At 47.1% G+C, this 27,207-nt stretch overlaps 1 protein-coding gene across 7 annotated transcripts in view; it reads left to right on the plus strand.

The window, feature by feature from the left end:
- Positions 1 to 26,685, plus strand: part of PLXNA1 (plexin A1) — a 312,844-nt gene extending 286,159 nt beyond the window's left edge. For 4 of the 7 annotated variants that reach the window (XM_088450216.1, XM_088450219.1, XM_088450217.1 and 1 more), the window contains exons 25-31: positions 8,665 to 8,824; positions 8,953 to 9,270; positions 11,031 to 11,221; positions 13,900 to 14,069; positions 18,264 to 18,476; positions 19,029 to 19,179; positions 22,627 to 26,685. In XM_088450216.1, the coding sequence (XP_088306342.1) occupies positions 8,665 to 8,824; positions 8,953 to 9,270; positions 11,031 to 11,221; positions 13,900 to 14,069; positions 18,264 to 18,476; positions 19,029 to 19,179; positions 22,627 to 22,722 (1,299 nt within the window). In that variant the 3' untranslated portion in view covers positions 22,723 to 26,685. Of the gene's footprint in view, positions 1 to 7,839; positions 7,897 to 8,664; positions 8,825 to 8,952; positions 9,271 to 11,030; positions 11,222 to 13,899; positions 14,070 to 18,263; positions 18,477 to 19,028; positions 19,180 to 22,626 lie in introns of all 7 variants that reach the window. The other 3 variants (XM_088450221.1, XM_088450220.1, XM_088450222.1) reach the window with 3 other exon arrangements.
- Positions 26,686 to 27,207: the final 522 nt, after the last annotated feature.

The raw sequence follows: 27,207 nt of genomic DNA on the forward strand, positions 1-27,207 counted from the left end.
TGATACCTAGACCTCGCTATACAGCCGCATGTTTAATTGCAGATACCTAGACCCCGCTATACAGCCGCATGTGTAATTGCAGATACCTAGACCCCGCTCTACAGCCGCATGTGTAATTGCTGATACCTAGACCCCGCTATACAGCCGCATGTGTAATCGCTGATACGTAGACCACAGCCGCATGTGTAATTGCTGATACCAAGACCCCGCTATATAACCATATCTGTAGTCGCTGATACCTAGACTCCGCTATATAGCCATATGTGTAGTCGCATGTGTAATTGCTGATACCTGGACCTTGCTATACAGCCGCATGTGTAATCGTTGATACCTAGACCCCGCTATACAGCCGCATGTGTAATCGCTGATACCTAGACCCCGCTATACAGCCGCATGTGTAATTGCAGATACCTAGACCCCGCTATACAGCCTCATGTGTATTTGCAGATACCTAGACCCCGCTATATAGCCACATGTGTAATCGCTGATACCTAGACCCCGCTATATAGCCATGTGTGTAATCACTGATACCTAGACCTCGCTATACAGCCGCATGTGTAATTGCTGATACCTAGACCCCGCTATACAGCCGCATGTGTAATTGCTGATACCTAGACCCCGCTATACAGCCGCATGTGTAATTGCAGATACCTAGACCCCGCTATACAGCCACATGTGTAATCGCTGATACCTAGACCCCCGCTATATAGCCGCATGTGTAATTGCTGATACCTAGACCCCCGCTATATAGCCATATGTGTAGTCACTGATACCTAGACCCCGCTATACAGCCGCATGTGTACTTGCAGATACCAGCCCCGCTATATAGCCGCATGTGTAATAGCTGATACCTAGACCCCGCTATACAGCCGCATGTGTAGTCGCAGATACCAGACCTCACTATACAGACGCATATGTACTTGCAGATACCAGACCCTGCTATACAGCCGCATGTGTAATCGCTGATACTAGACCCCGCTATACAGCCTCATGTGTAATCGTTGATACCTAGACCCCCGCTATATAGCCATGTGTGTAATCGCTGATACCTAGACCCCGCTATAGACCTGCATGTGTACTTGCAGATACCAGACCCCGTTATACAGCCGCATGTGTAATCGCTGATACCTAGACCCCCGCTATACAGCCGCATGTGTAATCGCTGATACCTAGACCCCCGCTATATAGCCATATGTGTAATTGCTGAAATCTGGACCTTGCTATACAGCCGCATGTGTAGTCGCTGATACCTAAACCCCGCTATACAGCCGCATGTGTAGTCGCTGATACCTAGACCTCGCTATACAGCCGCATGTGTAACTGCAGATACCTAGACCCCGCTATACAGCCGCATATGTAATAATTGATACCTAGACCCCGCTATACAGCCTCATGTGTAATTGCTGATACCTAGACCCCGCTATACAGCCTCATGTGTAATCGTTGATACCTAGACCCCCGCTATATAGCCATGTGTGTAATCGCTGATACCTAGACCCCGCTATAGAGCTGCATGTGTACTTGCAGATACCAGACCCCGTTATACAGCCGCATGTGTAGTCGCTGATACCTAGACCCCCGCTATACAGCCTCATGTGTAATTGCAGATACCTAGACCCCGCTATACAGCCACATGTGTAATTGCTGATACCTAGACCCCGCTATACAGCCTCATGTGTAATCGCTGATACCTAGACCCCCGCTATACAGCCGCATGTGTAATTGCTGATACCTAGACCCCGCTATACAGCCGCATGTGTAATTGCTGATACCTAGACCCCGCTATACAGCCGCATGTGTAATCGCTGATACCTAGACCCCCGCTATACAGCCGCATGTGTAATTGCAGATACCTGGACCTCGCTATACAGCCTCATGTGTAATCGCTGATACCTAGACCACAGCCGCATGTGTAATTGCTGATACCTAGACCCCGCTATATAACCATATGTGTAGTCGCTGATACCTAGACTCCGCTATATAGCCATATGTGTAGTCGCATGTGTAATTGCTGATACCTGGACCTTGCTATACAGCCGCATGTGTAATCGTTGATACCTAGACCCCGCTATATAGCCATATGTGTAATTGCTGATATCTTTACCTTGCTATACAGCCGCATGTGTAGTCGCAGATACCTAGACCCCGCTATACAGCCGCATGTGTAATTGCAGATACCTAGACCCCGCTATACAGCCTCATGTGTAATCGCTGATACCTAGACCCCCGCTATATAGCCATGTGTGTAATCACTGATACCTAGACCTCGCTATACAGCCGCATGTGTAATTGCTGATACCTAGACCCCGCTATACAGCCGCATGTGTAATTGCTGATACCTAGACCCCGCTATACAGCCTCATGTGTATTTGCAGATACCTAGACCCCGCTATATAGCCACATGTGTAATCGCTGATACCTAGACCCGCTATACAGCCGCATGTGTAGTTGCTGATACCTAGACCCCGCTATACAGCCGCATGTGTAATTGCTGATACCTAGACCCCGCTATACAGCCGCATGTGTAATCGCTGATACCTAGACCTCGCTATACAGCCGCATGTGTAATCGCTGATACCTAGACCCCGCTATACAGCCGCATGTGTAGTTGCTGATACCTAGACCCCGCTATACAGCCGCATGTGTAGTTGCTGATACCTAGGACCCCCGCTATACAGCCGCATGTGTAATCGCTGATACCTAGACCTCACTATACAGCCGCATGTTTAATTGCAGATACCTAGACCCCGCTATACAGCCGCATGTGTAATTGCAGATACCTAGACCCCGCTATACAGCCGCATGTGTAGTCGCTGATACCTAGACCTCGCTATACAGCCGCATGTTTAATTGCAGATACCTAGACCCCGCTATACAGCCGCATGTGTAATTGCAGATACCTAGACCCCGCTATACAGCCGCATGTGTAATTGCTGATACCTAGACCCCGCTATACAGCCGCATGTGTAATCGCTGATACCTAGACCACAGCCGCATGTGTAATTGCTGATACCAAGACCCCGCTATATAACCATATCTGTAGTCGCTGATACCTAGACTCCGCTATATAGCCATATGTGTAGTCGCATGTGTAATTGCTGATACCTGGACCTTGCTATACAGCCGCATGTGTAATCGTTGATACCTAGACCCCGCTATACAGCCGCATGTGTAATCGCTGATACCTAGACCCCGCTATACAGCCGCATGTGTAATTGCAGATACCTAGACCCCGCTATACAGCCGCATGTGTAATCACTGATACCTAGACCTCGCTATACAGCCGCATGTGTAATTGCTGATACCTAGACCCCGCTATACAGCCGCATGTGTAATTGCTGATACCTAGACCCCGCTATACAGCCGCATGTGTAATTGCAGATACCTAGACCCCGCTATACAGCCACATGTGTAATCGCTGATACCTAGACCCCCGCTATATAGCCGCATGTGTAATTGCTGATACCTAGACCCCCGCTATATAGCCATATGTGTAGTCACTGATACCTAGACCCCGCTATACAGCCGCATGTGTACTTGCAGATACCAGCCCCGCTATATAGCCGCATGTGTAATAGCTGATACCTAGACCCCGCTATACAGCCGCATGTGTAGTCGCAGATACCAGACCTCGCTATACAGACGCATATGTACTTGCAGATACCAGACCCTGCTATACAGCCGCATGTGTAATCGCTGATACTAGACCCCGCTATACAGCCTCATGTGTAATCGTTGATACCTAGACCCCCGCTATATAGCCATGTGTGTAATCGCTGATACCTAGACCCCGCTATAGACCTGCATGTGTACTTGCAGATAGCAGACCCCGTTATACAGCCGCATGTGTAATCGCTGATACCTAGACCCCCGCTATACAGCGCATGTGTAATCGCTGATACCTAGACCCCCGCTATATAGCCATATGTGTAATTGCTGAAATCTGGACCTTGCTATACAGCCGCATGTGTAGTCGCTGATACCTAAACCCCGCTATACAGCCGCATGTGTAGTCGCTGATACCTAGACCTCGCTATACAGCCGCATGTGTAACTGCTGATACCTAGACCCCGCTATACAGCCGCATATGTAATAATTGATACCTAGACCCCGCTATACAGCCTCATGTGTAATTGCTGATACCTAGACCCCGCTATACAGCCTCATGTGTAATCGTTGATACCTAGACCCCCGCTATATAGCCATGTGTGTAATCGCTGATACCTAGACCCCGCTATAGAGCTGCATGTGTACTTGCAGATACCAGACCCCGTTATACAGCCGCATGTGTAGTCGCTGATACCTAGACCCCCGCTATACAGCCTCATGTGTAATTGCAGATACCTAGACCCCGCTATACAGCCACATGTGTAATTGCTGATACCTAGACCCCGCTATACAGCCTCATGTGTAATCGCTGATACCTAGACCCCCGCTATACAGCCGCATGTGTAATTGCTGATACCTAGACCCCGCTATACAGCCGCATGTGTAATTGCTGATACCTAGACCCCGCTATACAGCCGCATGTGTAATCGCTGATACCTAGACCCCCGCTATACAGCCGCATGTGTAATTGCAGATACCTGGACCTCGCTATACAGCCTCATGTGTAATCGCTGATACCTAGACCACAGCCGCATGTGTAATTGCTGATACCTAGACCCCGCTATATAACCATATGTGTAGTCGCTGATACCTAGACTCCGCTATATAGCCATATGTGTAGTCGCATGTGTAATTGCTGATACCTGGACCTTGCTATACAGCCGCATGTGTAATCGTTGATACCTAGACCCCGCTATATAGCCATATGTGTAATTGCTGATATCTTTACCTTGCTATACAGCCGCATGTGTAGTCGCAGATACCTAGACCCCGCTATACAGCCGCATGTGTAATTGCAGATACCTAGACCCCGCTATACAGCCTCATGTGTAATCGCTGATACCTAGACCCCCGCTATATAGCCATGTGTGTAATCGCTGATACCTAGACCCCGCTATACAGCCGCATGTGTAATTGCTGATACCTGGACCTTGCTATACAGCCTCATGTGTATTTGCAGATACCTAGACCCCGCTATATAGCCATATGTGTAATCGCTGATACCTAGACCCCGCTATACAGCCTCATGTGTAATCACTGATACCTAGACCCCGCTATATAGCCGCATGTGTAATCGCTGATACCTAGACCCCGCTATACAGCCTCATGTGTAATCGCTGATACCTAGACCCCCGCTATATAGCCGCATGTGTAATTGCTGATACCTAGACCCCCGCTATATAGCCATATGTGTAGTCGCTGATACCTAGACCCCGCTATACAGCCGCATGTGTAATTGCTGATACCTAGACCCCGCTATACAGCCGCATGTGTAATTGCAGATACCTAGACCCCGCTATACAGCTGCATGTGTAATCACTGATACCTAGACCTCGCTATACAGCCGCATGTGTAGTTGCTGATACCTAGACCCCGCTATACAGCCGCATGTGTAGTTGCTGATACCTAGACCCCGCTATACAGCCGCATGTGTAGTTGCTGATACCTAGACCCCGCTATACAGCCGCATGTGTAATCGCTGATACCTAGACCTCGCTATACAGCCGCATGTTTAATTGCAGATACCTAGACCCCCGCTATACAGCCGCATGTGTAATTGCAGTTACCTAGACCCCGCTATACAGCCGCATGTGTAGTCGCTGATACCTAGACCTCGCTATACAGCCGCATGTTTAATTGCAGATACCTAGACCCCGCTATACAGCCGCATGTGTAATTGCAGATACCTAGACCCCGCTATACAGCCGCATGTGTAATTGCTGATACCTAGACCTCACTATACAGCCGTATGTGTAATTGCTGATACCTAGACCCCGCTATACAGCCGCATGTGTAATCGCTGATACCTAGACCCCGCTATACAGCCTCATGTGTAATCGCTGATACCTAGACCCCCGCTATATAGCCGCATGTGTAATTGCTGATACCTAGACCCCCGCTATATAGCCATATGTGTAGTCGCTGATACCTAGACCCCGCTATACAGCCGCATGTGTAATTGCTGATACCTGGACCTTGCTATACAGCCACATGTGTAATCGTTGATACCTAGACCCCCGCTATACAGCCGCATGTGTAATCGCTGATACCTAAACCCCCGCTATACAGCCACATGTGTAATCGTTGATACCTAGACCCCCGCTATACAGCCACATGTGTAATCGCTGATACCTAGACCCCCGCTATATAGCCGCATGTGTAATTGCTGATACCTAGACCCCCGCTATATAGCCATATATGTAGTCACTGATACCTAGACCCCGCTATACAGCCGCATGTGTACTTGCAGATACCAGCCCCACTATACAGCCGCATGTGTAATAGCTGATACCTAGACCCCGCTATACAGCCGCATGTGTAGTCGCAGATACCAGACCTCGCTATACAGACGCATATGTACTTGCAGATACCAGACCCTGCTATACAGCCGCATGTGTAATCGCTGATACTAGACCCCGCTATACAGCTTCATGTGTACTTGCAGATACCAGACCCCGCTATACAGCCTCATGTGTACTTGCAGATACCAGACCCCGCTATACAGCCGCATGTGTAGTTGCGGATACCAGACCCCGCTATACAGCCGCATGTGTAGTTGCGGATACCATACCCCGCTATACAGCCGCATGTGTACTTGCAGATACCAGACCCCGCTATACAGACGCATGTGTAGTCGATGATACCTAGACCCCGCTATACAGACGCATGTGTACTTGTAGATACCACACCCCGCTATACAGACGCATGTGTAATCGCTGATACCAGACCCCGCTATACAGCCTCATGTGTACTTGCAGATACCAGACCCCGCTATACAGCCGCATGTGTAATCGCTGATACCTAGACCCCGCTATACAGCCGCATGTGTAGTCGCAGATACCAGACCTCGCTATACAGTCACTTATGTACTTGCAGATACCAGACCCCGCTATACAGCCGCATGTGTAATCGCTGATACCAGACCCCGCTATACAGCCTCATGTGTACTTGCAGATACCAGACCCCGCTATACAGCCGCATGTGTAGTTGCGGATACCAGACCCCGCTATACAGCCGCATGTGTACTTGCGGATACCAGACCCCGCTATAGAGCCGCATGTGTACTTGCGGATACCAGACCCCGCTATAGAGCCGCATGTGTACTTGCGGATACCAGACCCCGCTATACAGCCGCATGTGTACTTGCAGATCCCTAGACCCCGCTATACAGCCGCATGTGTAGTTGCAGATACCAGACCCCGCTATACAGCCGCATGTGTATTTGCAGATGCCAGACCCCGCTATACTGCCGCATGTGTAGTTGCAGATGCCAGACCCCACTATACAGACGCATGTGTACTTGCAGATACCAGACCCCGCTATACAGCCGCATGTGTACTTGCAGATACCAGACCCCGCTATACAGCCGCATGTGTAGTTGCGGATACCAGACCCCGCTATACAGCCGCATGTGTAGTTGCGGATACCAGACCCCGCTATACAGACGCATGTGTAGTTGCAGATATCAGACCCCGCTATACAGCCTCATGTGTAATCGCTGATACCCAGACCCCGCTATAAGCCGCATGTGTAATCGCTGATACCTAGACCCCGCTATACAGACGCATATGTACTTGCAGATACCAGACCCCGCTATACAGACGCACAGTGTTTAGCACACGGGCATTTTGTTTTTTTCATTGGTCTTTTTTTTTTCTCTCTCTCTCTCCCCCATCTTCTCTCTCCTTCTGTGTGTCTCACTAAACTGGCTTGCCTATTAATGGATTGAAGAATACTTGTGCCGATGACGTTGGGCTGAGCGATGAATCATGTAACCGCTCGCCTCAAGTAAGTTGAATTGCAGCGCTTTGCGCCCCCTCCCCAGACCTCTGCTCTGCGGTGGGTACGGGGGGGCTACGTCTATGGCTGGATCCTTCAATCCATTTCACACTTCCATCTATCCTTTTTTTTTTTTTGTGTCTAAAACGGTCCTTTGGCTGCTGTTAAACTGTAATTCCTGGCATGGTCTGTGGGGCAGCTGGGAATTGTAGTGCAACAGCCAGAGCGCAGTGGCTGGCTGACGTCATGACTGTAGACTCAAGATCTCGACCCATTTTATTGGCACCACACTGCACACGATGGGGTGTAGACAATACTCTGCTTAGTTCAAATAAACTTTCTACATCCAATTAATTCGGCGCAAGTTTACAGCAGTAACCTGAGAACTCTACGGTCACTGATCGGCTTTTGACACTACATTTTCTGTGGTCTTATTTTCCCTAAGCATGTCCATGTTTGCTGGATATCCCTGCCGGCAGCTCCATCTAATTGGCTCATGCCATGCAGGGTTATTCAGAGACGCCCTTGTTTAAGGTCTTTGAGGAGAGGGTTGAGAATCTGCCTTACAGCAGGCGACCGGTTTATTACGTATCAGTAACAAAGTAAATCTGTGTTGTGCACCTGTGTTGTCCTCGCCTAGGGGGAATAATGCTTATTAAAGTCATAAATTGTGTAAATAAAAAAAAAAATACCACAGAATAATTGAATTAGTTGATTGCAGGACGCACTGAGCTCACAGCCGTACCTAATTTCCTGTCACAATAAAATCCTTTTCAGACGCTGAATTGCGTGAACCCAGAGAATGAAAACGCCCCGGAAATTCCCGTGAAGGTGCTGAACTGTGACACCATAACCCAGGTGAAGGAGAAGCTGCTAGACGCCGTGTACAAAGGAGTCCCGTATTCCCAGAGGCCCAAAGCCGGCGACATGGACCTGGGTAAGAGATCCAGGGCTCAGTGACGTCACAGGCTGGCGACGCCTTACGTAGTACTAACACACAGCTGCAGACTGTACGCTGGGACTTGTGTGACATCACAACTCTCCTCCATCTTTTGCTTTTGTCAGAGTGGCGCCAGGGTAGGATGGCCAGGATAATACTGCAAGACGAGGACGTAACAACCAAAATAGACAACGACTGGAAACGCCTCAACACTCTGGCTCATTACCAGGTTGGTGACCTTTATTGCCGCCATCCTGCGCGCTATTGCGCAGCGCCCTCTCCCGACTTGTTCCTGTATGCAGTGTATATTTACGTGGGCTCTGTATTTGTGGTCCTGTTGGTACAGGTTATTGACGGCTCTTCCGTGGCGCTGGTGCCCAAACAGAACTCGGCTTACAACATCTCCAACTCCTCAACGTTTACGAAGTCTCTTAGTAGATACGGTGAGTGGACTGTCCGGACCGAGCGCCCCCCTCACCCACGTTTGCTGGTAGTTTCTGAAATAAATGGCTCTTTTTTGCACCTTATTTTCTTAAAAGTACCCCCACTGTTACCTAATCCTAAATCTACGTGTGTCCCCCCTCCTCTTGTTCACTATTTTCTACTCAATGTCCATTTATTTTCCCTTTGTCCCTATTCCTCTGCCCCTTCTGTGTAATGTGTCCATGTTTTCATCCACCTGTCAATAAGGCGGGCTGTGGTTGGCCGACCGTTTGCCGCTCATTGATTTACATGCTGGGCATGAAGGCAGTAGCTGCCATACAAAAGACCCTAGTGAACACCCCACCCCGCTGTCCAGACGCTGGGATGCCATTGTCTGTGATCCTTGTTTATTTTCTAATAAAGGACTGTCTGGAGGTCAAGCAAATATCCTCCTCTCAGTCACTAATTAAAGCCGCAGAACCTAGCTCAAATCAAAGGGAATTGATAGTGATGCTAAAATTAATTATCGCACATAATTGGCTTTGAAATGTCAGCACTGGAACGAGCGTCTGCCTACAGCTTCTCAATTTGCATTGTAGGTGTCGGGGTGGGGGGGGGGGGTGGGGGGTGAGATCCGCATAGAAATGAACATTATTCTGCAAAGCTTTAGGGAAATGTTCAATAAACGGGTCTAAAGCTGTGGAAGAAACGTCTTTGAAGACCGGATTCTGATGAGGGAACTGGATAGTGCCGTTTATGACGCATTTAACCGATTGCTCTCCGGGTCCCTGTAGTGCCTTGTTTATCTAAGGCGTACCCGTAGTCCGCACGCAGTCTTGTGCTCTGGACAGTCTGAATATCGGTTGAGCATGCAAAATGGCTGCCTCTGCCGCGCGCAAGCCACAGATTATAATACTGATTTTGGGGGATTCCGCTTGAAATGATAAACTCTCTGCATTATATGGCTTATTTCAGTGACGGAACTCGTACGAAAACCCATTTTCCCTTAGTCATGGACTGTAAGCTAAATAGACGATAATAGATAAAAAGTGGGATAGATGAAATGGAACACGGGGACTAGATACAGCAGACACGCAGTCATTGAAGAATGTGTGAGTGATTGATGGGCAGACGCCGGGATTGTGATTACTGTAATGCGTTACCGGCAGTGAGGCCATTTTAGACACACCATGAAGTGTAATTAGAAGGAGAAACAATCTCTCACTGTCTATGAAACGATATCTACAGGATGGGATGGGTGCCGGAGCGCGGAATCCCGGCGGCCAGAATCCCGATGTCGGCAGGGTTAGAATACCGACACTTGTCGGTCAGTATTCTAATCCTTCCCCTCTCCCTACCCCTCCCTTCCTTGTGCCTGAACCTAACCTCCCCCTCCCCACACCCTAAACCTAACCCTACCCCTCCTTCCCATGTGCGTGAAACCTAATCCCCTCTTCCAAAACACCCTAACCCTACCCCACCCTCCCATGTGCCTGAACCTAACCTCCCCACACCCTAAACTTAACCCTACCCCTCCCTTCCATGTGCTTGAACCTAATCTCCCTAAACCTAACATTCCCCCCTTAGTGCCTAGCCCTAACCCCGCTACTTACCGTCACTATGCCAGCGATCGGGATTCTGACAGGTGCCCCGATTCCGGCACCAACATCCCGACTGTCGGGATTATAGCCGCAATCCCCCTACAGGATGGGGGTGGTAATGTCTTCTTGCGAAGTTCTCTGGTACTTCCTAATGACTTTCTTCTGACCTCTCACCCCAGAGAGCATGCTGCGGACGGCCTCCAGCCCCGACAGCCTCCGCTCCCGCACGCCCATGATCACCCCTGACCTGGAGAGTGGTACAAAGCTCTGGCATCTAGTGAAGAACCACGATCACTTGGACCAGCGCGAGGGCGACCGAGGGAGCAAGATGGTGTCAGAGATCTATCTCACCCGCTTGTTGGCCACCAAGGTGAGGTTTTATGGAACTCATTAATCAGATATATTATGGCCGAGACTTCAGGCAGTCCTGGGTGCTGGGGTGTTGCCAGTGGAGGGGGCTCGTGCGCAGATACCTATGGTGGGCACAGCCTGCACTCTGGCCCCTTCAGAAGTCCAGGCCCTGTTGATTTGTACCCACCCCCCACCTCTCAACAACCCTTTTCTGGTCAGGAGATATCCAAAGGTGGAATTTAAGCAAGTATATAATAGAATTATGGCTATATATATTTGATAAGAGTGCGGCTGGGGGCCTCCCTACAGACTGCAGTTGGGAAAATAATTTAGAATAGTGAAATTGCCAACAAATACCCAATTACTGTGTTGTGGAACCAATGTAACATGAGCGAGAAAAAAAAACCCTGCTCCAAATTAAGGGCTTCTGAGCAAATATCTGCCACTTGTTTGTTGACAAAGCAAAACCGGACCCCAGTCCCTACTAACGCGGAGCGTATTTCCCCATGGCGGGTTCTCTGTGGCAGTGATTGGCGTAGTAATTTATCTGCCTCTCTGCATCAGCAAAAGGAAGTCTTGGGGGGGTAGGGGGGGGTCATATTTGGCGGCAGCGATCAATAGGTTATGACCCGAATTAACCACTATTGTTTTGTAATGGCCCCATTAAGGGGAATTTCTAATAAGTTCTCTAATAAACCCCCAGCAGCTGTTAGGAAAATTCACATTAATTGTGCTAGCTTTAAACATCCCTCTGATATTTATATCCCCTAACATATATATGTGTGTATATATATATATATATATATATATATATATATATACACACACATACATACACACGTCCAGGCTACGGTTAGTAAGATATATATTTATTTAACAGAGTGTGGTATTTATGACTTGCATATGGATATTAATGGCTATAGGTAAGATTAATTCTTCTTTTAATGAGCTTTTCTACGGACTCTGAACCTTCAGCAAATCTTCCTTGCTACATAACATCTCTGCTAGTGTAATAACTTGGAATTCTATGGGGGGAATCTGCCGGCAGAACAACAAAATTAATTGCAAATGCAGGAGGAAATATTTAGGCATTTTCTGAAGGATCGGCGTAGTATTTGTAGGGTTCCCAAAGGAAATAATTAGATTTATTCTCTGCCATGACACATTTCCTGATGCATCTTATCTCTGTGAAGAATGATAAAACACAACGCTCATTGCTTTCATACTCCTTGCACAGATGACTGAACAGAACTCGGGGATAATACGGTATATTGTTGCATTCTCTCAGAAAAAAAAAAATGTGCAAATGCGCAAATTTAACCAGCTAAGCCCCAATCACAATCTCACAGAAATGGTGAAAGGGTTTAATTTATTTATTTTTTCTATTTATCTTTACAAGACTACGACAATAGGGGTGTTTTTATTAGAGAACCGCTGAAGTGTCACCGCCACAAAGACACGGTGGAACAAACCATTTGTAGGTAGGACGAATATTCACGAGATGCGGGATCACATCATGTTGCACCTCATGATGTCACTGCTCACTGAAAATACAGCCTATCCATTTGTTAGGATGTCACTGGCTCCTAGTGACTGGATAGGATACATTCTCAGTGATGTCGCTGGCTCCTAGTGACTGGATAGGATACATTCTCAGTGATGTCACTGGCTCCTAGTGACTGGATAGGATACATTCTCAGTGATGTCACTGGCTCCTAGTGACTGGATGGGATACATTCTCAGTGATGTCACTGGCTCCTAGTGAATGAATAGGATACATTCTCAGTGATGTCACTGGCTCCTAGTGACAGGACTGCATTCTCAGTGATGTCACTGGCTCCTAGTGAATGGATAGGATACATTCTCAGTGATGTAACTGGCTCTTAGTGATAGGATAGACTGCATTCTCAGTGATGTCACTGGCTCCTAGTGAATGGATAGGATACATTCTCAGTGATGTCACTGGCTCCTAGTGATAGGATAGACTGCATTCTCAGTGATGTCACTGGCTCCTAGTGAATGGATAGGATACATTCTCAGTGATGTCACTGGCTCCTAGTGATAGGACTGCATTCTCAGTGATGTCACTGGTTCCTGTTGAGTGGATAGACTGCATTCTCAGTGATGTCACAGGCTACTGATGAATGGATAGGCTACATTCTCAGTGATGTCACTGGCTACTGATGAATGGATAGGCTGCATAATTGAGATTGCTTTGCAGTAAGCACTATAATGACAGTTAGACAGATAAGAGATGTGACTGTACCCATCACTAAGCCAGGCTGCCCTATGACAAGTGTTCTTGGACGGTTATCTCTTGAACTCTATTTTGGGTAATAGGAGAACAATACTTGCCTAATGTTTCTACCTCCTCTCGGGAATGTCATTAAGGCAAAGCAGGGAGAATGATGATGAGACTCGCACCGGTCACCTAGACCAGGGATGCTTATTAGCCACAGTTTGGGGACCATTATGTAATTATAGGTGTCACCAAGGCCTGGGTGTACATTTACTAAGCAACATGTCTTTTCAATCACTGTGCTAAACCTCAGAAAACCAACTGTTTTAAACCAGAAATGCTGCTTAGTAAATATACCCCCCCTGCAGTTTACATCACAGATAACCCCCAGGCGAGGGGGGAGCTTGTTGTGTTATTTTGTCCTCTCAACAATTCCTCCTTCCCCCTCCTATCTCCAGGGCACCCTCCAGAAGTTTGTGGACGATCTGTTTGAGACCATATTCAGTACGGCGCACCGCGGCAGCGCGTTACCCCTCGCCATCAAGTACATGTTTGACTTCCTGGACGAGCAGGCGGATAAGCACCAGATCACGGATTACGACGTGCGGCACACTTGGAAGAGTAACTGGTAACGGAGTTTCTCTGTTTCATTTCGCAGAATGTCTTATTGCTTTTGTTGGTGAGCTGTAGTTCGGCAACTGTTCTACATTTGCCATTTAGAGCTACGGCGGGCTCCCTAACCTGGTTATGTCGTCCTCCTGTACCACTGTAATCCCAAGAGCACCAGTTTCCGGCTGGAAGCACACTCCATTATCTTGCCGGCCCTTCTCTCTCTGCTGCTGTTAAGTTCATCCAACCGAATTGCTCATCTCCCTGCCTGTAATACAAGGTCGGGAGGAAAGTTCTCTTCGGATACCGAGAACTGGTCCCGAAACCTCCTCTGGCGGAATCTCCCCTTGTATTCACCTTTACACAGGGACCTCGCCGTAATGCAGCAGGGATTTCTCTCCCCCATTGTTCAGGCTGTGTGATTGCATCTCTCCAGCGCTCCCGCTGTCTCCAGCTAGTGGGGCTTCCCTATGTATGACATCTGTAATGCGGCAGATAAATTGCTTTCGTATGGTTCAGTAGCTGCCAGCAATTAGCAATGGTGACTGGGGAAATGCATAGATGTGCTTTGCTTAACCCCTGAAGCACATAACCGCCATGTCCTAGGAATCAGACTGGCCCATCTATCATTGGTAGTGTAAGTGGAAGGTCGCTGTAAGCTAGGCATGTGTAAGTGTATGAAACTATGGGTGGCTACCTACAGATAGTTACTGTGCACACAGAATTGTCCTCATAAATCCAGCCTGAATACGCCCCACAACGCGACTTGCCTGGCGAGAATGAGCCGGCAGGTCCCTGTGTTAGCGTTGGGCGTCTCTTGTGCTGATAATGTGTCGTCGTAATGCGAGAAGCGATTAGGACGCACCAGCAGACTGTGCTGATCAATGTGATATGCGACACTCGTATATCTGTGTGCGCCTGCGTCTGTATATGAGGCACAACGGAAAAGCTGCGGCCGCTACGTTGTAGCACTTCCTATACAGATCAGAGACTCCGACGCACACAGATATACAAGTGTCACATGATCAGATTAATCAGCGCAGTCTGCTGGCGCGTTCTACTCCCATTGCCACTTAGAAGCATTTTTGGCAAAAAGACGTCCAGCGCTAGCAGAGTCCTACGGGACATGGCGTGCCGGGGCAAAAAAGATGCTAGGCGCAAGCAGAGTCTCACGGGACCTGGCGTCTCACTTGCACCGCTTGACGAATTGAGGCTAGGTTCAACTGAGTGACGCGTACTCGCCCCTCACAGCTGAGAGACTTTGTCTCGGGGTCCAGTGAGGAATCATTAAGTCGCCATGTTTCTTATTGCTGTGTCAGTGCTGGATTCTCAGCATTGTGCAGTCCTTACAGCTGCTGTGTGGAAAGCGAGCTGCCCGTCAGCACTGGCTCCTGCAGGGTGGGAGGCCTGGAAGTGGGTGATGAGATCACCATTAGGGCGCTTTGTGGAGGCTAACCAGATTCCACAGACCAGCAGTACGAGGCAAATAAGGCTTTTAGTCCAGCACCCAGAGCAGATGAAAAATTATTCCTTCTGAGGGTGTAACATCTGCTGTCACTGCAATTTGCAGAATAAAAAGCAGAGTCTCTGCCAGTATCGCTGTGCCCACACTTGTGCCTGCTGCCCACTGGCGGCGTTATAGCGTCACTGCCCACCTAGCAGAGTTATAGAGTCACTTGTGCCTACTGCCCGACTAGCGGACTTATAGCGTCACTGTGCCTACTGCCCAACTAGCGGACTTATAGTGTCTCTGAGCCTAGCCCTGTGCCTACTGCCCGACTAGCAGAGTTATAGTGTCACTGTGCCTACTGCCCGGCTAGCCGACTTATAGCGTCACTGTGCCTAACCCTGTGGGATGTAGTCCGGAAGCCGATTGTCTAAATACCGGCTTCCCGACTCTCTAATCCCGGCGTGGTACTAATGACAGGCATCGAAAACTCGACGCCTGTCATTATCCATACGCCGGAAGACCGACGCCCGGCATACCGAACAAAGGTGCGGGGCGGGGGTTAGGTTTCAGGGCTCCTGGGGGGACTTAGGGTTAGGCACCCCCCCCCCCCCCCCGGGAGGGTTAGGCTAGGTGAAGGGGGTGTGTTAGGGCACCTCCCCCCCCCCCCCCCCCCCCGGGAGACTTAGGTTTAGGCACTTAGGGGAGGGGTTAGGGTTAGGCACTTGGGGGGAGGTTAGCGTTAGGCACCCTTAAGGGAGGGTTAGGTTTAGGGGGTAGAATTAGGTTAGCGATACTTTTTGACAATCTGGATTTTCACCTTTGCCAGGCTGCCGCTGTCAGGATTTGAACCATGTGGCCGGCGGTAATACCTACTACACCCAACCCTGTACCTACAGCCATGGCCAAAAGTGTTGAGAATGACACAAGTATTGCTTTTCACAAAGTTTGCTGCTTCAGTGTTTTTAGACCTTTTTGTCAGAGGTTACTATGGTATACTGAGGTAACATTACAGCATTACATAAGTGTCAAAGGCTTTTATTGACAATTACATTAAGTTTATGCAGAGTCAATATTTGCAGTGTTGACCATTCTTTTTCAAGACCTCTGCAATCCCCCCTAGCATGCTGTCACTCACCTTCTGGGCCACATACTGACTGATGGCCGCCCATTCTTGCCTAATCAATGCTTGGAGTTTGTCAGAATTTGTGGGTTTTTGTTTGTCCACCCGCCTCTTGAGGACTGACCACAAGTTCTCAATGGGATTAAGGTCTGGGAAGTTCCTGGCTATGGACCCAAAATGTAGATGTTTTGTTCCCCGAGCCACTTGGTTATCACTTTTGCCTTATGGCAAGGTGCTCCATCATGCTGGGAAAGGCATTGTTCCTCACCAAACTGTTCTTGGATGGTTGAGAGAAGTTGTTCTTGGAGGATGTTTTGGTACCATTCTTTATTCATGGCTGTGTTTTTAGGCAAAATTGTGAATGAGCCGACTCCCTTGGCTGAGAAGCAACCCAAGACATGAATGGTCTCCGGATGCTCTACTGTTGGCATGACACAGGACTGATGGTAGCGCTCACCTTTCCTTCTCCGGACAAGCGTTTTTCCAGATGCCTCAAACAATCTGAAAGGGGATTCATCAGAGAAAATAACTTTACCCCAGTCCTCACCATCCAATCCCTGTACCTTTTGCAGAATATCAGCCTGTCCCTGATGTTTTTCCTGGACAGAAGTGGCTTCTTTGCTGCCCTTCTTGACAGCAGGCCATCCTCCAAAAGTCTTCACCTCACTGTGCGTGAAGATGCACTCACACCTGCCTGCTGCCATTCCTGAGCAAGCTCTGCCCTGGTGGTGCCCCGATCCCGCAGCTGAATCAACTTTAGGAAATGGCCCTGAAGCTTGCTGGATATTCTGGACAACTATTGAACCTCTCTCCTTGAAGTTCTTGATGATCCGATAAATGGTGGATTTAGGTGCAATCTTACTAGCAGCAATATCTTTGCCTGTGAAGCCCTTTTTGTGCAACTCAATGATGACTGCACGTGTTTCCTTGCAGGTAACCATGGTTAACAGAGGAAGAACAATGATTTCAAGCATCACCCTCCTTTTAAATTTTCCAGTCTGTTATTCTAACTCAATCAGCATGACAGAGTGATCTCCAGCCTTGTCCTCGTCAACACTCTCACCTGTGTTAATGAGAGAATCACTGACATGTCAACTGGTCCTTTTGTGGCAGGGCTGAAATGCAGTGGAACTGTTTTTGGGATCAAGGTCATTCTCATGGCAAAGAGGGACTTTTCAATTAATTTCAATTAATCTGATCACTCTTCATGACATTCTGGAGTATATGCAAATTGCCATCATAAACACTGAAGCAGCAGACTTTGTGAAAACCAATACTTGTGTCATTGTCAGAACTTTTGGCCATGGCTGTAATGCCCGACTAGCGGACTTATAGCGTCACTGCAGCTGGAGTGCCATAGATTGCCTACCCCTGTGCTATGGTATAGGTTGCAGCCAGCGCTGATTTTGTTACGAATGTTCATGAATGATCTAACTTGCTGATTCTGGTTTTCTTTGTATTGTAGAGTTATGCACCTTATATCCTGTTATGCACCTTATATCGGGCTGTAGACCCTTTGTGGCGCCCTACACATAAAGGTTTATAATAATAAACATTGTCTGCTCCCGGTCTCCTGCTACCTCTGTGCCCCCTGCTGGGTGAAAGCTGCGCCATCTCACTTCTCTCTGGCTTTCCCCCTTCAGTTTACCCCTGAGATTCTGGGTGAATGTCATCAAGAACCCTCAGTTTGTGTTCGACATACACAAGAACAGCATCACGGACGCCTGTCTCTCCGTGGTGGCGCAGACCTTCATGGATTCCTGTTCTACGTCCGAGCACAAGTTGGGCAAGGATTCCCCGAGTAACAAGCTGCTGTATGCTAAGGACATACCCAACTACAAGAGCTGGGTGGAGAGGTAAGCGAGGGTCCGAGCGTGAATGTGATGTGCACGTGGCCCATGTGGGTTTGTAGTGAGCTGGCGTGGAAGCAGAGCGAGGATGGGCCAGTGCTTGGACCTAATACCGAGGCTGCAAGAGACATAGGGGGAGTTGTATCAAACCTTCAAAAGAGGACACAAGGAAGTGTCACCCATAGCAGCCAATCAGCGTGTACCTATCATTTATCTGATGCAGTCTATAATCTGATTGGTTGCTATGAATTAATGCATCTGCCCAATAGTCACTCGAGGAAAGTTGATTAATCCTTGCTGGCCTCACGCTAATGTTATATAATACATGACATATTACCTATATATTAGTGTTTCCTGCTAAGGGACATGGGTCTCCAGTTTATTGTATATGCACCTTATCCATCACTAGTATCTGGCTTGTATGTTGTGTTTATCAGAATGTAAATGATATTATGTGTCGGTCAAGCTGATAAGAAATATATAATAAATAGGAGAGAAAGAGTCTCTTAGCCGTTTTCTCCTTGACCGGAACTGAACATTTGTGTCCCATTTATTCAGGTATTACTCAGATATCGCCAAAATGCCGGTAATCAGCGACCAGGATATGAGTGCGTATCTGGCCGAGCAATCGCGATTACATCTGAGCCAGTTTAACAGCATGAGCGCCCTGCATGAGATCTACTCCTATATCACCAAATACAAAGAGGAGGTGAGTGCTGACCGGGGACACCGGAGACCTGGGAGGGAGGGGGGAGGGGGTATTTATCAAACAGCGCTTGTGAAACTGCCGGACATCACATGCGGCTCTCAGCCCCAAAGCGCATGAGATGTGTGGCGGTTTGCAATCACCTAGACCGAATGTCGACTTTGCTATGTGATTCTTCAGAATGGAAACACACGTAGTATTTTAATAATGAGATAACTCATTAAAAGATATCCACATTGTTATTCTTATGGGGGTTTATTTATACATTTTTACGGGGGCCAGATTCATTTCTGAATATATTAATGTGGCAATATCAATATTCAATTAATTGGAGGTGGCAGCACCTATGATTTATTGCATGTTGCAGACTTGTGAAGCTCATTAGCTGTGAATGTTCAGACAGTCTGCACTTTGCGTTATATCAGGATGCGTAAAACAAAACTCAGGTGTGTTTTGTATGTTCAGACACCACACAGTGGACCTCATTCAGACCCGCTAGCAAGCGGATCGATGTTTAGGCCCTGCAAACGCGTAACGGCCGCACTGCGCGTGCGCAAGCCCCAGAGCGAGAGAGAAATTCTCTCGCTCCGGAGCTCACTACAAGGGGCGGCTGTTGATGTTGATCGACAGCTTGCCCCATTTTGTAGGCGTGGCGCGGGGGGATGGTTTCACAAACGGAGGTGTTCCTTAAGGAACGCCTGCTGTTTTGTGGGCAGCCGCACTGACATCAGCAGTGATGTCAGCGCAGGAAGCTCCCTGGGGCTTGCGGTTGCCGAGACCAAACCTTAGGGTCTCGTTGCAAGCCCCGGACCATCGCGACCATCAACCTGGTCGGTCGCTAAAGCTGTGGGTGGTAACCCACAGCTTAGCTAGCGACCAGGAGGCCGCACTTGAAACACAAGCGGCCGCCCACATTCAGAGCGACCGCTCGCATTTTGCGAGCGCCTCAATGAGGGCCAGTGTGGATACCGTGTGATAAAATAGGGAGGGCAGACGCAAATGGTGCGGCTTGAGTTTGTGCTATTTGGCTCTTGGTTCAAACCTCCTAAAAAGGACAGGTGGAGGTGTTACCCATAGCAGCCAATCAGCTTCTAGCTCTCATTACCTAGAATGCAGAAGCTAAATGACAGCTACAGATGTGTCCTCACGCACCGATTCCTCTTCCGCCATGTGGCGCGATTCCCGGGCTGTTTACTTTTTCCTGCTCTCTCCCCAGTCTTGCGACCTAGCTCCTGATGCAGATGTGGACGCTATTTTGATTTTTGCGCAGTTGAGCGGTTATCGGTGGACTGAACATGCACCTTAGCTGCAATGCGCATATGCGGTGATCGAATTGCCATCAGTTATGACTGCGGTTGTGGCGAGGATTTATTTACTAGCGATTGACGGACAGGGACCATTTTGTGGGAGGTAACAGGGAGCGGCAGCAAAAACGCGTTCCCGTAAAAAGAAAATATGGCGCCAGCGTATCAGTTCCCTCGCCCGTTCTGCGTCCGCCGCTGTGTATTTCTGCGCACTTGATTGGATCTGCGCCCACCGGTGGGCATCTCCGTACATTTTCAGACGGCTGAGGATTTACTAGATGTTCCCATGGCGGCACAGGGTTACTATTTTACTGCCACTAGGTAGCAAAGTCCGTGGCACAATAAATGGGGCTATTTGGCGCAATTTGAGGATCGGTGGACGTGGACACATCTGTAGAATCTCCCCACAATGTGCTATTGTCTCCTTTATCTCTGCAAAGTTTCCCCTGAGTTCCGAGCTGGGAAACTTTGGCATTTTATATTTAGCTACATTAGCTCAGACATAATTCACGTTATTAAGGTGATGATAATTGTATTGGTAATAATGAGTCGGTGACAAGTGTTGTGACAGCAGCTAAATGTCAGGAAGGGCAGCTATTCGGGATACGCCAGGACATAAATAGGCCGTGTACATCTATAGGGTGAATCTACAAGGAAAGCTTTGTCAAAACATGTGTTTTAATTACATTTAATTTAAAATATAAAAGGTAACTTTTAACCCCATCTGTGACGGGCATGTCTGATCGGTAGGAAGATGGCGGTGACTATATCGCCTCCTGCACGAGTCTCCGACACCCAAATATCACATATTCCGCAGCACTTTACCGAGAGGATTTAGTCATTCCCATCAGTCCCTGACCCAGTAGAGCTTACAATCTATGTTCTTTATTGGGTGTGGTAGTCAGGAAGCCGACACCAAAATGTCAACATGGATATTAGGTCAACATACCATTTTTTGCCTATACCTAAAAATAACACTATAAAATGTACTGTCGACGTTGGACAGATTCCTTCCCTATCACATGGACACACACACTCGGGCTAATGTCACTTGTCAGGGAACCGGACACCCAGGGGAGAACATACAAACTCCACACATGGACCTCTGTGGGGATCGAGCCACTAACCACTACAACAACCGTGCTCCCCATCCTATAGATACTGTCGGCGGGAAGTGCTAAGGGCAGAAATGCGGTAAAAGCCCCGAACATGGCGTTTCCGGGCATTTTACCGCATTTCTCATATGTTGCTTCGTCCTGATGGATGGCGTTACCCAATAGAAGCCTTCGGGACGCCCCCTGAGAGGGATCCAATCTGATTCCTCCCAGTTCATAGCAGGACGACGCCAGAGGGACTTATGGGTCATAAACCCGGAATGCAATTTTCTAGGTATATACCGGCGATATTATAGGCACGGGGGAGCCACGAGGCACCGGTTAGGGAGTGGAAGATGGTGATGCAGCTTTACGTAAAGGTTGAGTTTAGTTGTTGTTGTTATGAGATAACTTGTAGGGGGGTGGGGGGGGGTCTCCTGTCCTAATATGCCCAGATCTAGCGGCCCTGCACTGTAATATATACATACTATTTCAGGTCTTTAATGTCTGTTCTATAAATGCCAGTGCTCATATGATCACGTCTTAGTGAATACTACAGCACTGTACAGTTTACTCTACATTATACAACAAAACCACAACAATTTTCAGGCGCAAAAATTTAATAAAATGATAATTAGTTATTAATTCGCTCGTAGCAAATGATGTTGTTGATCTGCTGCTCCTAATGAGTGAATCTAGATCACTCTCAGAAAAAAACAAAATCAATTTGCAAAAAAAGTACAAATAGAAAAGAGCGCAAATAATTTAAAAAAACTTTACTATGCTCAATTAGAACATTCAATATAATAAAAATACACAATAAAACACACAACATATAATCATATTAATAATTCCACAATAAAAGAATTTTATATAGAGAGAGAAACCATTCTCTCTCTTCTGTCTCATTAGTGCATCTAAAATATGAGAGAGTTTTTAAATTATTTGCGCTCTTTTCTATTTCTACATTATACAATATCACAGCCTCCGTTATTACATGTAGATTATGTAAATGAACCGCTAGGTAAACTACGTTCTGTCTCCTGTACTAGATTTTAACGGCATTGGAAAAGGACGAACAAGCGCGGAGACAGAGGCTGCGAAGTAAATTGGAGCAAGTTATTGACACAATGGCGCTGAGCAGTTGAAGTCCAGTGGGGGGGTCTGCACTTAGGGGCTCTCTTAGCAGTGGCTGAGAGAGAGAGAGAGAGATGGGGGGGGTCCTATATTCTGACCACACACCAACGCATGTGGCCTTCAGACCGACCAGCTGCGGAACTTGTCTGGAACTTTCTTGAAACCATGAACAAAAAAAAAAAAAACCACACATGTACATAAAAGACTTTAGAGATCATTTCAAAGAATGACATAGAAACCTTTATAAATGAAAAATAAACAATTTTAAAGGACTCCTAAAATTTCAATACAAAGTTATGATATAGATTTAAGACAATGGGAGCTACTTGTGCGTTCGGGAGGAGGAAGCGACCCGCTCCGGAGGCAGCGGTGGTGTATGTGATGCGACAGGACCGGACTTCACCTCTGGGAACACAGATACCCTTTCATCTGGCTCCCCAATATTCGCGGGCTGCCCTTTTTCGCCCTCAAAAGAAAAACCTCTCTGTCTGGCTTTTTCCGCCACTAGTGTTACTGCTACATTTGCACAATTTACTGAAATTCCGGGGTTTTTAAGAAAATCAATAAAGTTTAAAAAAAAAAGGAGATTGACGAAAAAGAAAAAAAACGGAAGAGGAATGTGTTTGTGTTCTGGGGGGGAGGGGTAACGAGGCAAAATCACCCCTCGTATTCCTTCCCCCGCAGGGAGGATAAATGAACCCAGAACCTTTGATATTTTTCTAAACTATATTCTGTGCCATGTTTCATTTCAATGTTGTTTTAGTGAATAAAAATGCAAAAAAATACAAAAGTAAAAGAATCTAGCTCTGCAAGCAGTGGGGAGGGGTCGGTAGCGATGTATAGAGGGGGGGAGCAAAAAAATACATTTAAAGTTTCTTACTAAACCCCTGTATATGTTACTTTGGAATGAAATGTGTGATTTTTATTTTAGATTTATTGTTGGATATATTTCGGATTAATAACTACAGGAAGCACATTCAGATTCGTGGCCACGTTTAAATGAATGTACATATGTTCCTGGTGGCAGTAGAGAATTATGTGGGCATTAGAATATATATATATACCCCCCCTCTAGCATGGAGTTAGTTATGGTACAGGAGCCCAGGAAGTGCAAAGTGGTTTGTCTTTAATTTATTAGGAATTCTAGTTCTTGCCCCAGGGAAGGTAATTGGGTAAAATACACATTGGGAAATCCCCTAAATCCATTGTTTTCATTGAATATTCCAAAAAACGAAAGTGAAGAACTAAGCTGTAAGTTGGCGCTTGTTGGAGCATTCTCGCTGGGGGTCTACGGCAAAGGCCGCTTTCCTTATTTGTGTTTCTCGGCAAGTGGGGTCGGCAACACCTGGTATGGCACCAAAAATGGTTTTGGGTCACGTTATTGTGAAAGATGTATAAATGATATCTAGTAGAAAATGCCGCTTTCTATGATTGTAACTTTTGGTTTCCCGGCTACTGTTGGACTACATCTCCCAGCATTCCTTGGTAGCCAACAGATTACCCTCCTCTCCAACGAGGTGTACAGAACTGCGGGTCAACTTTTTGGCTATTGGTAAAGCTATTCAGGTGAAGCTTCACTGATTTACGCATGTAATCAGGCTGGGATAAGAAACAAATATGGCTGCCACCGGCCTCGGATTGTGCGCACATTTAAATACCACTTTAATAATGCTCCTGTCTGTAATGCCATTACCTGGTAGGTCACCATCAACTGCACATTACAATAGAGGCCACATCCAGGGAGGGGCGCAGTACTTTAGTAATAGGGATGTATCTCAGATATGGGTAGAGGACCGAACAATATCGCCCCATATGTAACAGCAGCAGCTTCCGAAGGTGCGGAACCACCTTTTTATGACTTGCAAATAAAACCACACAGGTTCCTGCCGCCATTCTCCCAAGAATATATATAAGAAATCCTCTCAGCATAGAATCCAACACCCTCGATCCACCATTTAACTACAATTAAATCCATATATATATATATATATATATATATATATATATATATATATCCCTCACACTGAATATGGCAGCTGTCTCCACACAACCTACAGCTACAAACAGGGGAGATTTCACATTGAACGTCCTACTTTGTTACATGATAATATTGTACATTGGGGTTTCCCAACTCCAGTACACAAGTACCGCTGACAGGTCAGGTTTTCTGGATTTCTTGAATCATGCAAAGGTGAGTTCATCTATTTAGCTCAGTCCTAGTAATTCCACCTGTTTCCACAGACAGAAGTCCTGAAAACATGACCTGTTGGAAGTACTTAAGGACATGCGCTGAGAACCACTAGGTGTAATATATAAATGCTTAAAAGGGCATTTGAAAAGTAAGAAATGTGTTTAATGACACACAGTGAACGTAACATTGAATTGTATACCCTCCTACAGAAAGGGCAGCCTGTAAAACACCTAAAGCAAGAGAGAGGTTATGCTAATACTGTGTTACTGGGCATGAGGCGTTACAGACCCCCCCCAACGTGACCCGTTCCGACCGATGCAATGAGCTCTGTCCCTGACTTTACTACGTAATTACAGTTACCTGGGCTGTATACATTGATGAGAATGAGGATTATATTAGTGTTCTGGACTAATTACCAACCCAGATAATTACTAATTCGGAACCAGCACTAGTAAATGACCTGGTAGATCCGGAGAGCAGAGCATTTTGTGCCCGTCTCCTGCGTACAGTACCTTTTGCTGCTGTACAGCCTGTTTATATGACCAGGCTCAGTCCTGCCAACATGACCAGCTTCCCAATCCCATCATATTCTGCTCTTGTTTTATTACCACAACCTACAGACCTTATAATGAATTGCTATAACCTGGGATAAAATCACTTGGTGCTTTCATCTTACTCCCATTTACCGCATTTGGAACAGTAAGTGGAGGAAAACAGGAGCAGAACCAATGTTGGAATGACGCAGCGCAAACTAACCAACCAAATGGCACCGATATCTTTGTAGAGGGCAGAGGAGTATTGGTGACGTGAGAGGTCTCACGGTCACGCATCCAATGCTGGTGGTCTGACATCCCCATACTCTGAATTATGCTGGTCTTGTCTGATTCATCTCCTTTTATATGGTACTAAATGATAGAAAATGCACCTACCCCAGAGATAGGCAACAGGGGCCTTACCAACATCGTCATAGTCCCAGATTGCTCATCGCCAACTGTACTGGTGTAATCTCATGGCCTAGTCCATAGTGAGACAGTCCTTTACATAGGGGTTACTCATTACTAGTATACTGTATATAAAGTCACATTTGGCGAGGTTCAATGCTATCACCTAACGTCACTTACATGACCGACCTAGTTATTAGGTCTGATAAACCGGGCAATGTAAAACGTCCTTGTAACCATCCATCCTCCCAGTCACGGTGGGGCTCCCCCTTTCCGGTCACCAAATGTCTGATAGACCAGGGTCGGTTAAAGGGAAGCCAATATCAAAAGCTTTTACGCATCTCTCAACGTAGTAAATCCCCGGACGCTGCACGTGAAATGTTTTCACCCAGTGCCTCTGCTGGGAGTGGCGATTACATGGGTAACGCCATTCCGTTGTATGTATGGAATGTAATCACATGAAAGTGGCAGGACGTTCTAGCAGGGTGTTGCCAACTCCTCTGGCCGTTAGAGGGTTAAAATTTAGGAACATTTGTTTTTTCCCATCAGGGCCGTACTGTATGTTTAAACCCCTTTGTGTTACGAAAGCTTCTTTCGGTTCCCTCTACTGGAAAAGTTTGGGGGGTAGCAACGGTGTCCACTTAACCCCTCCATTGCTGCAGTGAAGTGGAGCGATGGCAGATTTTGGCCTGTGGCAAAAAAATAAAACCTCTTGATTGTGACTCGAAGCCCCGCTGAGCCATCCTCTGTACATATCTTACTATTTTAATGTTGCTCAGATTTAGTACTTGTAAATAAAATCCTCGCATCACAAAGAGATTAAACATTTTTGCTAAATAAAACCGCCTCCATTGTCTCCTTTCTCATGGTGGGGCAGGGAGTCGGCCTGTCATTTGCCACTTAAGCCTAAAGGCAACGGGATTTAGTGGGGGCGAAAGCAACGTGCAAAAAATCAATTTAGAAACCGCTCATTTGATTGAAACTACTGTGTCGGTGGTATGTCCCAGAACTAAGGAGGAATAAAGAAAAGGTAAAGTATAATGCATTACACAGAGTAGATTGACTGGATATGAGATGAGAAGCAAACTCTTTTTATTGTCCTCTTCTGGTCTCTGAGCACGAGCCGCGAAGTAAATTAAACCTCCTGCATTCGCAGACTGTGTATATCTAAATAACGTGCGCCAATCAGTCCCTGGTTGTTAGAGAGGATGCACTGAATGTACATGGGCGATGCGCTATTACAGAGCCGCATATAAACATTGTAGCAGTATAGATGAAAATTACCCTTTTAAGGTAGGGGTGGGTAATACACGGCCTTTCAGCTGTTGTAGAACTACACATCCCAACAAGTCCTGCCAAAGTTT

This window comes from Taudactylus pleione, unplaced genomic scaffold (assembly GCF_031769625.1).
Source record: "Taudactylus pleione unplaced genomic scaffold, aTauple2 ptg000512l, whole genome shotgun sequence".
In the NCBI taxonomy this organism is placed as follows: domain Eukaryota; kingdom Metazoa; phylum Chordata; class Amphibia; order Anura; family Myobatrachidae; genus Taudactylus; species Taudactylus pleione.